Genomic DNA, 12550 nt, shown 5'->3' with positions numbered 1-12550 from the left:
TGGTTTTGGTGAGTGGGAGGTGATAGCTTTGGTGGTGGTGGCGGTGGTGGTGGTGGTGGTGGTGGGAAAGATATCCCCAGATGCGGGATGAATCGGGTTTGGTTGAAGAAGCTTAGATCAAGGCGGGGTGTTAGGTAGCTGGTAGAGAAGTTGTGAGGCTGGTCCCTGGAGTTGAGGAGCTCGTAGGTCCAGATATATGCTACGAGAGCACAAGATCGTGGTCGTTGCCGGTGGGAGGAGGTGGTGGTGGACGAGCAGACGAATTGAAAGCTCTCGACGGGCAGTTCTTCGGGATCCCAAAAGTCGTCCGTCAACCTCTGATCATCCAATGATGCGCCAAGCAAGTTTTTTTTGAATTGAGCTAACCCAGCTCGTCGGATATGTGGCTGAAGCTACCATGTCTTAGCTGTATTTTGCTGAATCTCGCACGTAAGCCACACGGGTAGTTGGAGAAAGTGTGGCTGATGCACCGTCTCTTTTCCCCGGTTCATTGCCCCACATATTGTAAAAAGTGCTTGGCATCCGATGGAAATTTTGGCCTGGATGTTGAGCGCTCATCGCCCGAGGTGCCTGTCGTCCACTCTGCGTTTGGGATTCGAGATTTGAGAGGACCGGGCAGAGCGAAATACCAACAACCTCTCCCAGTGCCTGAGCCTCCCAACGGTTTTGATCAATTGGGACACCAATAGCCCGCCTCCTCGCTCCGAAAAGAATACACAAACCATGCGCCATCTCCCGAGGTTACGGGGCGCCGTCTCGGCGAGCCTGTGCTGCTCCTCTCCGACCCATATCCGTACCACCACCGCTGTGGCTGCCGTCGCGACGACTTCCTCTTCCTCCACAAAGACCCAATCCCTTCAAAGGCGAACTCTTTCCACGTCCCTCCCCCGCTCCGACGCTGTTGAAGCCTACACCCCACCACAGGGTCTCAAACCACCCCCACAAGCACGGAAGGCTGCCGTCCGCCCAGACAAGATTACCGACCCCGCATACGAGCCGGCACAAGATGGATTAGAGCTGGAGGAAGTGGGTGGACTGGATGGTTGGTGGGAGAACCCAGACAACTATGGTGTTGGCAGGCAGTGGGTTGGTTATGGCCCCGCAGAGAAGATTACCGACCCGGCCGTTCTCGAGGTGGCGGTTTACCGTGCGTTGGTTGAGGCCATGGTTGCGAGACGGCAAATGAACACGCCGGACACGACTCCCGCTAGGGATGCTCTGCTCGAGTCCGGGTGGGGCCCCGCAGCATTGACGGCCACCACTGTTCAAACCAAGCTGTGTGGTGGCTCACATGGCACTCTTATATTGAAACCAGCCGAAGACATCGAGACAGCTACTGCCGCCGAGCAAGAGGCTGAGGTAACGGAGGAGGCCAAGGAACAGCTCGAGGCAGCTGTCCGCCCGGAGCAAGAGGCTGAGGTTGTGGAGGCCAAGGAGGAAGTTAAGACAGCTATCGCTTCTGAGCAAGTAGCTGAGATAACGGAGGAGACCAAGGAGGAAGCCGAGACAGGCGTCGCTTCGGAGCAAGAGACCGAGACCGATGTCAAGGAGGAAGTTGACGCAACAGAGGACTCGGCGGACCATGTTATCAGCACTGAAGAGGCCCGGGTGCTATTGAAGGAAATTGGCCATGAATGGAAGCGGCCCATGATCAAGGACCTCATCTACAAATATTTTGTGAGTCTGGCCCTCTCTTTTGCACAACAAACCAGTGCTAACCATATGATAGGTTGCCAAGCGTATCTACAAGCTTACTGGACACAGGATTCCAGATGGCAAGTTGGTCGCTATCAATTCCGGTGGTGTTCTTCTCAAGGAGATCGTGAAGCCACCCAAGGCCAAGAAGCTCGCCGAGGAGATTGAGAACAAGCAGCTCTTCCAGTCTCTACCCAACGTAAAGATGTTCGCCCGCAGAGTCACACCCATCGACAAGGAGAAGATGGTGGGTCGCTGGAAGGTTATCCGGGAGGAGCTCGAGAGACGCGGCCTCCCTGTTATTGGCACTGCCGATATCGACAATGCGATCGAGAAGAAGTGGGTTACGGGTGCTAAATAAAGCTACCGGAACCTGCTGGGTTGCTGTGTGTATATTACCGCTGAGGATATCCCTGTGTAACATGTATAATGTAGACAAAACTCAGGTGTCGATGTAACAACATGAGAATTGTGTCAGTCTTTTTGCCGTCGTGATGGTGCATAATCTAAGATCCACCAAACAAAGGGGGAAGTGGCCAACGCCCCAAATGTCATGTGCACGGACCACATTGCTCACCGTGACTGCACTTGTTGAATGTTGGGAAGCCACAACTGACCTTCAACTGCCATTCTGATGAAGTTGGACCCTACCAAATTGAGTGAAAGCAAACGAGGGCTGAACCTCTGCCTGTTCTCTTCTTCTCTTTCTAATAACAATAGCCCAGCATCACCACCAGTGAAGCCGTATCGACATCTTACCAATCAGTCTTGGGTATCAGTTACATCCCACTACATTCGTTAATAAGTGTTTATCACATCAGCCGCAGAATCATCACCAAGATGCCTCTCCCTTTGGAAGAGCAGGTTGCCCTCATTCTCAAGGGCAACCCTGGGGAGAAGCCGAAATTCTGGGAAGCAGTGCTGAGAAAGCTGGTTACACTTTTGCCACGCGCCGATCGAGATGCACTCGCTTGCATTTCTGGTCAATTTGCTGTTGCTGCTAGAGACCGTAAGTTTTTTTGCAAAGCTCATAGTTCTGGGACGTTGCTGACTTTGTGAGTAGCATCATGGAGAGAAGTCATTGGGAAGTCGGGGCTTCTGTCATTCCTTCTGGACACTGTCCCCGTCTACTATGACGGTGTCTTTCAAGGGTCTCATCCACTCAACAAACAGGCTTTGAGGGTTATTGCAAATGCCTGTGTTGACAATGGTGAGTGGCTACTTCTCATTATGTGCAAAGTGAACCTGGTACTGACAAACGGTCTAGATGAGAACAGAAAGGTTGTGGTCGCCTCTGGCAAGCTGACAAACATGCTCAAGATGTTTCTCTCTGAGGACCACCTTCTCCCTTTTGCCGTCATCACCATGCTCAACGTCTGCGTAGATTACAGTAAGCCCCTTCCCCTTCCCCTTCCCCTTCCTCTCGATCCCTGTCAATGAGCTAACACTCCTGCTAGGCTCAGCCCAACTCCAAGTCTCCAACGCAGCACTAAGCAAAGTCCTCATCGACCTCATCTCTGGCGAACGCCTCCGAGCATGCGAGGCCCACCTCACCCAAATCATGACCGTCCTTGAACTCCTCACCAACCATGGTATTTCCCCCTTCCTCGCATGCCCATAACAACCAGCTAACCGCCACCCACCCTTTGTAGAATCCGAGTTCAAAATCTGCTACCCCCGCACCCCCGCCGCCCTCCTCACCCTGGCCATCAACAAAGAGAACCGTCTCTCGTCCCCCCTCGATCGGGAAATCTTCTTGGCGATCTGCACTTCTGCCCTCTCCTACCTCGTCAATAGAGGCCTCCAGGTGTTTTTTATCCAAAACAAGCACTTTAGGCTATTGCAAGAAGCGTTTTTGCAGTCGTATATCAGGTTTGAGACCGCGGGGGAGGATATAGAAGAGGAGACGAAGGAGCAGCTGAAGCAAGTTCAGCATGGATTTGTGACGCTCTTTGCGGATATTACCGACGTGGAAGGGTTTGGGGATGTGTATGGGATTGATAGTGAGGAGGTGGGGACGTTGGTGGGGTGGTTGGAATTGGAGAAGTTCCCTCAGTTGCAGAACGCGGCTTGTTTGGCGTTGGGGAATTTTGGGAGGAGTGATGAGTCGACTAAGAAGTTGTTGCCGAGAGTTGGTGAAGGGATGGTGAAAATTTTGGGGAGGTCAGTCCCCGGGAAGGTGAGGCAGGGAGAGCGGCCGAGCTTGCATCTGACGCATGCTGCGTTGGGGTTTGCGAAGAACTTGGCTATCCCGGCGGCGAATAAACCGGTGTTGGGGGAGATGTTGTTGAAGAGTGGGACTTTGGCTGGGTTATGGGAGGGGTTTGGGAATAGTCAGCCGAGTATGATGTTTGCTGCTGTGAGCTTGGGGAGGTTGTTGCTTGTGGGGTGTAGGGAGAATGTGAGGTTGGTCTGCAAGCCGGTGTCGATTGCCTCTGACGAAAAGGATGAGAACGGCCTGGCTTCAGCGGAGTCATCTTCTCATGGGGAGACGGCAACATACAGGACGAACCTTGACCTGTTGTACCGCTCGGCTAGTGGCCCTCCAAACGAGGATCCTACCAAGCTTGAGGCTGCCAGGGCGGTGGTTTCGGCGGTTTGCAGAGTCTTGTCTCAGGATCCCGGGGTGTTGGGGTCCTCGGGGGAGCTGGAGGAGTTCTACAAGCCACACTCGGACATTATTGCTGGGTCGTTTACGACGATGCTCACGCAGGCAAAGTGGCCGTCTGTCAGGTCGGATGCAATTACTGTTTTGGCGCTCATGGCGAGTCAACACCCTGAGGGGTCCAACATGGCGCTCAAGGTGGTGGAAGACACGGCAGCGGAAAGGGGGGCTTTGAAGGCGATTGTGAAGGCTGCGACGGGGGATGATGAGATGGTGGGCAAGTTTCTTGGGACTGTTGACAACAGAGTGGAAGAGATTGAAGAGGAGAAGCAGGGTAAGAATGATGAGGAGAAAGAGACAAAGGAAGTTACGGAGTTGGTCCAGGGGTTGGGACTGGAACCTCAGCAGGCTGACGCCCAGGCGCAGAAGCAGCCGGAGAGGATGGTCAAGGTTGACAGGGAGAATGCCCTGGTGCTGATGGCTATGTTGCTGGGGATGTTCAAAGATCAGATGTCACCTGCTAGGAGGAGGCTGGTCGAGGCCGTGCTGGAGAGAGGAGGGGAGTTGGTGGTGAAGGATAGGGAGGGGACGAGCCAGGTGTAGGAGGTACCTGGGGGATATGTGCGCATGTCTTCGAGACCTCCCACGCCTGGAACCATGTTGGAGGTGAACACTTGGGGGTCGAACTCCCCGTCTGGCTTGCCTGAGAGGGGGACGCTTCTATTATCTCGTATAAAGCCTGGATGTGTGACTGTTCAGAGTTGATGGAGGTATATCAGTGGCAGTAAACTCCAGAGGGACAACCTCTACAGCGTTGTAACAGCGAAACATGTAAACAGCATTCATAACTGAACCATTATTTGTAGAAAAACCCAGTCAATTACCGCTGATCACCCGAAAATCATGTGTGGCCATCAATCATGCTTTTTTTTTCCCTTTGTCCATTCATTTTGTGAATGCTCTAAATCCCTATGATGCGTGTTATCTGCCCGAACCCGAGGGTCTGCCCCCGAACTACACAGCCATGGAGAGAGAACGTTTTATTGTTCCCGTCCGGGATACCGGGAAAAGCAGAAATGCAGACCAGCAGAACCAGCCCAATGAACACCTCAGGGAATCATTCCTAACCGTTGCACCCCAACACAAAAAGAAGAACCAGACGCCTATTTCTTGGCCTTCTCCTCGTCGGCCTTGTCCTTGGCGCGCTTCTCGCGGATGCCCTGGTAGCGGGCATCGGATCTGGCCTTGCGGAGGGCCTTGTAGGCACCGCCCTCGACGTTCTTGGGGAGGTCGCTCTTGGAGATCTCGGTGAAGCCAGGAGCAAGAGGGGCACCAAGACCGAAAGCGGAGGCAATGGTCTTGACGGTCTCGCCGGACTGCTGGTCCTTGGGGGTGTCGGCCTTTTTGACCTTGTTGGACTTGCGGGGGAAGACGATCAAGCGGGCCTTATAGGCCTTGAGACGCTCGACATTGGCGGCAAGGGACTCCTCGGAGAGGTTGGCACGGCGGGGGTCGACGGCAATGCCGATGGTGGGAGCATAAAGCTTGGGGATACCGGCGGCCTTGAGCTCAGCGAGGGAGAAACCACGGCCGAGGCGTGTCCGGCGGTTATACTTGATGGTGCTGCACAGAATCTCGTTAGACCACATCCTCCACTACACATTCCTCCGTTGCTGCTGGAATAAACTCACGGGCATCTGACGATGGGGCGGAGCTTGTCGACGGGGCGAGGGGCAACGGCAGCAGCCTTCGCACGGCGCGCCAGACGGCGGGTGACCTTCTTGCCGGGCTATATTTTCCATCACGTCAGAATTGAGGTTCCCATGTGTTTTCGAGATTATCGGCCGCTATCCCCAGCTCGAACGATGATTACGAACCTGGTCGAAGTGGCACCGCACGCGCCTCTGCCAATCCTTGCGGAAATCTGAAATTCGATGTCAGTCGCTGTGTTCCTCCAAAATCTTCGTAGCCCGGGTTTGGCATCGTCATCGTCTCGTCGGAGTCGCTGTCGGTCGCTGGACTGGGATGTGATGGATATTGCTTACGGTTGTTGGGAATCTGCTGGTTGTGCTTGATCGCCTGGATTTCGAAGAGACTCGGTCAGTAAATCGACAAACAGCAATTGGGCCATCGACGGCAGCAATCGATGATGCCGTCATTTGCAACAACGAGGGTACTCACCATTGTGAATGTTGTGGATCAAGCCCCTCTGGTCCCTCTGTTGTCGAAAGTATCACCGGTCGTGCAAGATGCAATTTGGGAGGTGGCTCTGCTTGAAGGGCGCTCACCAAATTTTTGGCAGGGCTTGAAAACCCTATGAAAGCGGTGTGAAATTCAGATTGGCCCGCACCAGAGGAAGTGGGGCAGTCGGCGCAGATGGCCTGTGCGGCAGCCGGGGTGGAGACCAGTTGGCAAGCAGCTGTTCTCCCTGCACCCTGTCACTCTGCAACATCATCAAACACCGAGGAAGGAGCGGCAACAACACCATGATGTTATTTGCAACAGCCATCCACAGCTCTGATTCTGGAGAGATCCCGTCAGTATTCTCTGCGCCAGATTACTTTGGATAAGAATGGAATTGTGATGAATGACTATCTAGACATAATGAGGTAGCATCCATCCATGCCTTTGTCAGTGTGTGAAGGCCATACGGAGTATGGCTGGTAGCTAGCTGCCTCGCGAACTTTATGGTCTGAGCATCGTTCCTTCCGTTTAGGAGTGACGCGCTTGATCATGGTTGAATCTACTCATTCCCCGGCTTCCATCTTCTCTCTGCTACGATTCTCTCGCTCAACATCTTGCATGTGTTGACTTTGACTGTCACGATGGCCTCTGAACAGAAGTCCTTGAACGGATTCCAAACGCCTCCCAGCAACAGGACTGAGAACTGTCCTCAAGGCGCCGTCGATTCCCAAGCCAATCCCGCGATGTCTTCCACCAGCGCGACCCCTCCCCCAAATTCGCTGGCCCCTCATGTTCAAGTGTCTTTTGGGTCCCCTTCTACCATCACCAGCCCAGCCCCGTTCAATCGCGCCGTCTCTGTTCCCAGAGGTCCCCCAAAATCCTTTCCTCCCAATTAAATGCAGTGTCTTGGTCCACTTAGGACATCGCTGACGTCCGTGATGAACTCCGAAAAGCGCTGCCATTCTACAAGAACATCTATGCCACCCTCGAGGTCCAACCCGAGGTCCTCTCCAGGCTCGACGTCCTCCAGCATCTGGGAGTCAACATCCACCACCCTCACATTGCTCGTCCTGGCGGCCTTGGTAGCCTGCTTGGAATCTGGAATGAGCTGGCTGGATACTCCAATAAGCAAATTTGGGATTTGAAGAACAAGAATGCCAGTCTGAATCATGAGATCAGCAACTTGAAGAGAAAGGTTGCCGACCTCGAAGCCAGTGACACAAAACCCGATCAAGAGATGGCCGGTACCGAAAAGAAAGAAACCGCCAAAGAGCCCGCCCGATTTGATGGCTCCGAGCCTAACAAGTATGTTCGGTATTTCAGCTTTATGCTCTGGAAACGCGACATCACCCGCGCCTGGAGCGACAAGCCAGACACCTTCAAAACGGAGAAGGTCAAGATCTGCTACATCTTGTTTCTGATGGCGATGCTTTTGGGGATATTGCTGATGCAGTCGAGGCGATTGTGAACAGCGATCAGAGCAGCGATGCTTGGGAGTTCAAGACGGGCGAGGAGCTGCTCGATCACCTCATAGAGAAATATGAGAAGCGAGAGTAGCTGAAGATACTCCAGCGCTTGACCATGTTTATGGATTGTTACAATATCAAGGAAGGGATATGGTGATCTAATAATGGGAGGAGCAGATTCAAGTGGGGAACCTATCTTATCTCTGACTGAAGGGTACCTACCTTGAAGGATACAAATTAGGATGGGATATGTGGTAGCGTCATACCTATACAGATCTGTTGAGCATGAGCTGTATCAAAACTCTTTTTTGCGATAACTAGCAAACTGCACACACATGTTACGCTCCATAGCATTGATCACCTGTCAACATTCTGACCAAGTGTATTGATAATGACGACATATATTTGTTTAAATACAAGATAAGTGTTACTTAGGCATGTGCTGTTGATACAAAATGCTAAGCGTACAACATCATCTTCCTCTGCTTCCCACAACTCCCTCTGGCAACAGGCCCTGGCGACCGAGTGACCACAGCCCTCTTGAACCCATTCACCAACCCATCCACCGGATCTCTCACCACCCCACCTCCAAGGACCAACCCATTACCCAGTCTCTGCAGCCCCGACAGCGCCCTCCCAACCATGTCATAATCCCCAAAGAACCCATGAGCCCTCACATCATCCCCCGTGGTCGAAGAACCGGTAATTCCATGCCCCAACGTAACCCCCCAAACCCCTCCCCCACCCAACATCATCGCATGCGCCTCCACGTCGTCGTCCCTTTCAAGTAAAACAGAGTAAATAAACCCCGTATACCTCACCCTCCCCCCCGCCTTCATCTCCTGCGGGAACACCCACTTTTCCCCAACCCTAACAGGATGCCACCCCGTAACCAAAAACCTTTGCCGTCCCCCCTGAACAACTGTCATCCCCATTCTTCTCACGGGGGTTTTCATCACCGCAGCAACCTTTCTCTCTCCCCTCGGAGTCAACACCCTTGCCCCCCTTCGCAAAGAACCAATCTTGACGCTGTTGCCGTTTGCCAACGTGACGAGGGTGAAACCGGCAAAACAAGCCCCTTCTTCGTCATTGTAATCTGACATGTTGATTGTGATGTTGGCGGTGTCGTATACATCACCACTGTTGCTAGCACCGCTGCCCCACTTCCAGCCTTCGTCTCTATAATCCTGGGTGTGGTACGCCGGCGGGGAATTGGAGGCGGGGGTGTACCGGGCGTAGACTGGTGGCAGGGCATTGCTGGGCTTTGGGGCGGGGAGGTGGTCGAACGCGTCGTCTAGTTTGTCTCTACAGGTGATGAATAAAGGGGAGTGGGCTCCGTATTGTTTTGGGCCGGCGTCTTTGAAGGTGTTGCAGATTTGGCGGGCGTGGGCGCCGGCTAGGGAGGGGAGGTAGTGTTTTCCCCAGCGGAAGTAATATTGTGTGTTTGTCAGGGCGAGGGCGATCTGACCGGTCCAGGATGAAGGGGGGGTGGTTAAAGGGTCGATGTTGAGGCCGCAGAGGTCGATGAGGAGGGATTTGCAGCCTGGGTGGGTGGTGGTGTATTTCACGGCGAGGAGGGAGTTGACGAGGGCGGTGAGTTGGGACGGGATGTCGTCGGGGAGATCGGAGAGGGGTTGATGCTCGTTTTCGAAGTCGAGGGGGAAGAACTTGGAGATGAAGGAGATGAGGGAGGAGCGGGAGATGTGGTAGGCTATTTCGGCAGGGGGGAGGGAGACGGAGTGGTCGGTGATGGTGCGTTTGGCGGTGAGACGGGTGGGTTGGTTGGGGTTGAAGGAGTGGGTGTCTTCGTGAAATTTGAGGACTGCTGTGATGGTTGGGAGCGGGGTAGAGCTTTTTCTGGTCTTGACGGACTTGATGTACTCTGAGGTGCAGTTGTAGCTGAGATAGATTTCTCGGGATTGGCCGTATTGGAGGTTGCCGAGGGAGATGTAGAGAGTTTTATTGGGAGAGTCGTCCCCAGATGGTGAAGATGGTTGTTGTTTCTCCACGGCATCGCCTGTTGTCTGTCTGAGCTCCAGCGGCGCTGGGTAGGTGAGCTGGAGTTCAGCATTGGTTGCGAAAGTTGACTGGAGATTAGCGACAGCATGTACAAAGACAGTTCCCTAGATTCGTTAGTGCTCTGAATTCAAACCAAATGATAATAAAACTTACAATCATGCCGGCATCTGGAATGAAGGAGTAGTTGCCACCGCCGACCTCGGCAATCGACTTGAGCAGACCAGATCGCAAGCTATACCCAAATCCAAAAGTGTGAATGGAGGCAGGAAGGGTACTCCACTGCCTGAGTTTGGCGACATATCCCTGATTTGGGCACTGGTGATTCGGCATGCCATCTGTGAGAACTAACAAGGCCGGTACTCGGCCACTGCCAGGGTTGCGACGGTCATTGACTGCCTTGAGATTGTTATTGAACAAACTGAGGCCATCACGGATACCATGCCAAAGATTGGTCATGGATAACGGCTGTAACGCATCAAGCTGCTTGAGGATTTTGGCCTTGTTGGCTGATGTCATGTATGTGAGTTCTCGAACCACCTATTTTCAGTTGTTAGTCTTGGGGTCTTTAAGGCGCACACAAACGTAAACTTGCCTTGCTGCTGGTGCTGAACGTCACAATCCCCAACCTATCATGATCGTCTAATGTCTCCAAGATAGTCTTGGCTGCGTGCCTCACAAGATCCAGCACCGACAAGCCATAATGCTCTCCTTCTGTGCCGTTCTTTGCTGGAACAGGTGCATCTGCACCCATGCTGCCTGACACATCGATCGAGAGGACCAAATCAAGAGGCACATGGTTTCGTTCTCGTAAGTCTTCAAGCTCGGGTTCTTTGGGTGGGTCAATCTTGATTAATACACCATCTTCGGTCTCAAGAGGGTGGATCTGAAGCATCGATTGTGATCTTGGGAGCTCCTCCTTCTCTCGGGTTCTCAGGGGTAGTGTCGAATTCGAGGCACTAGGCGTCCTTCCCCAGTTACAAAGATTGATTCGGGCCATGATGGTTATTGAGCTGGAAAAAAAAGGCTTTTCTGTGTGTAGGTGAGGTCAGGAGGTATATTCCCGGTTCCCAAAGTGTTGAACCGAACGCAAAGGCGGCCTAAATAGGAGTGCGAGGTGGAGGATCAGTAGGATCAAAAGAGATATGTATCACTGGCTGAGTAGATGCTGCAGGCCACCAATGTCGAGTTGCTGACGGCGTCTGAATGGTGAGATGAGGATTGAATGTGCAACGTCAAAAGTGAGATGGGTATAAAGCTTCTTTGAATACCTAGAGGATCACTATAAACAAGAGGCCCCTATCCCGGGAGGCCATCAGGAATGCCTTGTGCCGCTTTCATGTGTCAGGAAGTCCTCGCATGACCCACCGCGAAGTGGATGACGGCTTTCGAGATTGCCCACTGCCAAAAGCCATTCATAGAAGGAATTCTGTTGCTGGCGGATATACGGCAGCACAGCCCACCTCGAATTCCTCCACCGTGTGGCTGAAATGCTGCCTTCGAAGTGCCGCTTGGAACCAGCTCCGAACGCTATTGTTCCATCATACTCGGGAAACGGAGATGCGGTGAGATGCGGCGAGATGCGACGGCTGACTAGTAGTGCTGTCCTCATCGTGGCCGGGCCTGGCCGCTCCTTTGCAGAGGCTGGTGAAGTGTTGGCGGTCATTGCGGCGTTGCCACGTCGAGGGAGCCGTCGACAACACCAGCCAAATTTGTAAATGCGGCCTCGACTTCTCGGACCTCGAATTGCCCCCTCGGGAATTCCTGCAAACCTAATCGGCATTAATTCTTAGCATCTGAGCATTGCTCAAGCAATTGGAAAAGACAGGCACCCCAAGTCAAAAGATCTGGAGGATGAGACGCCAACGGGAATGCCTCGGCGGGTGATTGGAGCACTTTTTAATTCCACTTCCTGGGTCGAATCCTGCAAGTTGCCTCTGTTGTGTGGGTTGGCACGGTTGGCCGTGTGTGCCTTGTGGTGGGTTAGTGGAGTGAGATTGTCTGAGCATACCGCCACCTGCCACACAACTGCGTGTGGCTGGAATTTCGAGCCCCGGCTGGGTGGCAGCCAATCTCCACATTCCACCTTACTTCACTTCATTGCCATTTCCAGCATCTCAGTTTCTTAGAGATGCAACAAGTCTGCCCTCTTCTTTCGTGCTGATTCGGTCACCGACGCTTGGGAGCCGCCGAACATGTGTTTGAGTCTCGTGTATCTCTCCCCATCGGAGCTGCAGTGCTTCATCTCAGTTACCCAGCATCCCCGCTTCTCTCATAATCGTGTCGACAGTTCTCGGCCCAGAATGAGAGCTTCATGTCCTACAGACAAAGGAATTGTCGAGGCGGCATCTTTTCGGCGGCAACTCAACATCGGATACACCACCCACGTCAATCCCGTCAGTGCGTTTCTTTGATCGTGTGTCCCACAGGGGTCTTCGGGGTCGTTTCTTCCCTATTTGGACGATCCCCCACTCAATAGAAAGTTGCCAGCCACGACGGCGGCGAACCACAGGGCTGGGAATGGTGAGGGTGGTGATGGTGTCGCTCCGGGGGATTCCGGCAGCCCCCACGAAACAAAACGTTA

At 53.3% G+C, this 12550-nt stretch overlaps 5 protein-coding genes across 5 annotated transcripts; 3 read left to right on the top strand and 2 right to left on the bottom strand.

Moving 5' to 3' along the window:
* The first annotated feature begins 457 nt into the window (after positions 1-457).
* On the top strand, positions 458-2179 carry QC761_403570 (uncharacterized protein). The gene is made up of 2 exons (XM_062878645.1): positions 458-1677; positions 1730-2179. The coding sequence occupies exons 1-2, from the start codon at positions 724-726 to the stop codon at positions 2054-2056; spliced, it is 1281 nt and encodes a 426-aa protein (XP_062732191.1). The 5' UTR covers positions 458-723; the 3' UTR covers positions 2057-2179.
* Positions 2180-2308: 129 nt separating this feature from the next.
* Positions 2309-5142, top strand: QC761_403580 (uncharacterized protein). Its single transcript, XM_062878646.1, has 5 exons — positions 2309-2704; positions 2759-2905; positions 2963-3085; positions 3153-3287; positions 3348-5142. Exons 1-5 carry the CDS (start codon positions 2536-2538, stop codon positions 4901-4903), a joined length of 2130 nt encoding a protein of 709 aa, XP_062732190.1. The 5' UTR covers positions 2309-2535; the 3' UTR covers positions 4904-5142.
* rpl13 (60S ribosomal protein L13) lies at positions 4973-7067 on the bottom strand. The gene is made up of 5 exons (XM_062878647.1): positions 6482-7067; positions 6346-6379; positions 6178-6224; positions 5992-6089; positions 4973-5923 (listed from the first exon to the last, which is right to left on the bottom strand). Exons 1-5 carry the CDS (start codon positions 6482-6484, stop codon positions 5464-5466), a joined length of 642 nt encoding a protein of 213 aa, XP_062732189.1. The 5' UTR covers positions 6485-7067; the 3' UTR covers positions 4973-5463.
* A 58-nt stretch (positions 7068-7125) lies between these two features.
* QC761_403595 (uncharacterized protein) lies at positions 7126-7952 on the top strand (the record flags this gene model as incomplete). Its single annotated transcript, XM_062878648.1, has 2 exons — positions 7126-7281; positions 7404-7952. The coding sequence occupies 2 exons, from the start codon at positions 7126-7128 to the stop codon at positions 7950-7952; spliced, it is 705 nt and encodes a 234-aa protein (XP_062732188.1).
* Positions 7953-8408: 456 nt separating this feature from the next.
* On the bottom strand, positions 8409-10966 carry QC761_403600 (uncharacterized protein; the record flags this gene model as incomplete). The annotated part of the gene is made up of 3 exons (XM_062878649.1): positions 8409-10073; positions 10123-10506; positions 10562-10966. 3 exons carry the CDS (start codon positions 10964-10966, stop codon positions 8409-8411), a joined length of 2454 nt encoding a protein of 817 aa, XP_062732187.1.
* Positions 10967-12550: the final 1584 nt, after the last annotated feature.

The sequence above is a fragment of the Podospora bellae-mahoneyi genome, chromosome 4, assembly GCF_035222275.1.
Source record: "Podospora bellae-mahoneyi strain CBS 112042 chromosome 4, whole genome shotgun sequence".
NCBI classification, from domain to species: Eukaryota; Fungi; Ascomycota; class Sordariomycetes; order Sordariales; family Podosporaceae; genus Podospora; species Podospora bellae-mahoneyi.
The sequence above is the reverse complement of the archived record's forward strand: the minus strand, read 5'-3'. Positions and strand labels throughout refer to the sequence as shown.

Bases quoted from the DNA above. Each gene is read 5' to 3' on its own strand.
- QC761_403570 (XM_062878645.1), top strand. From the start codon at position 724: ATGCGCCATCTCCCGAGGTTACGGGGCGCCGTCTCGGCGAGCCTGTGC. The intron at 1,678-1,729 runs GTGAGTCTGGCC...ACCATATGATAG, and splicing joins ACCTCATCTACAAATATTTT to GTTGCCAAGCGTATCTACAA.
- QC761_403580 (XM_062878646.1), top strand. From the start codon at position 2,536: ATGCCTCTCCCTTTGGAAGAGCAGGTTGCCCTCATTCTCAAGGGCAAC. The intron at 2,705-2,758 runs GTAAGTTTTTTT...CTTTGTGAGTAG, and splicing joins TGCTGTTGCTGCTAGAGACC to CATCATGGAGAGAAGTCATT. The intron at 2,906-2,962 runs GTGAGTGGCTAC...CAAACGGTCTAG, and splicing joins AAATGCCTGTGTTGACAATG to ATGAGAACAGAAAGGTTGTG.
- rpl13 (XM_062878647.1), bottom strand. The intron at 6,225-6,345 runs GTAAGCAATATC...ATCGAATTTCAG, and splicing joins CCAGCAGATTCCCAACAACC to ATTTCCGCAAGGATTGGCAG. The intron at 6,090-6,177 runs GTTCGTAATCAT...TGGAAAATATAG, and splicing joins TGCGGTGCCACTTCGACCAG to CCCGGCAAGAAGGTCACCCG.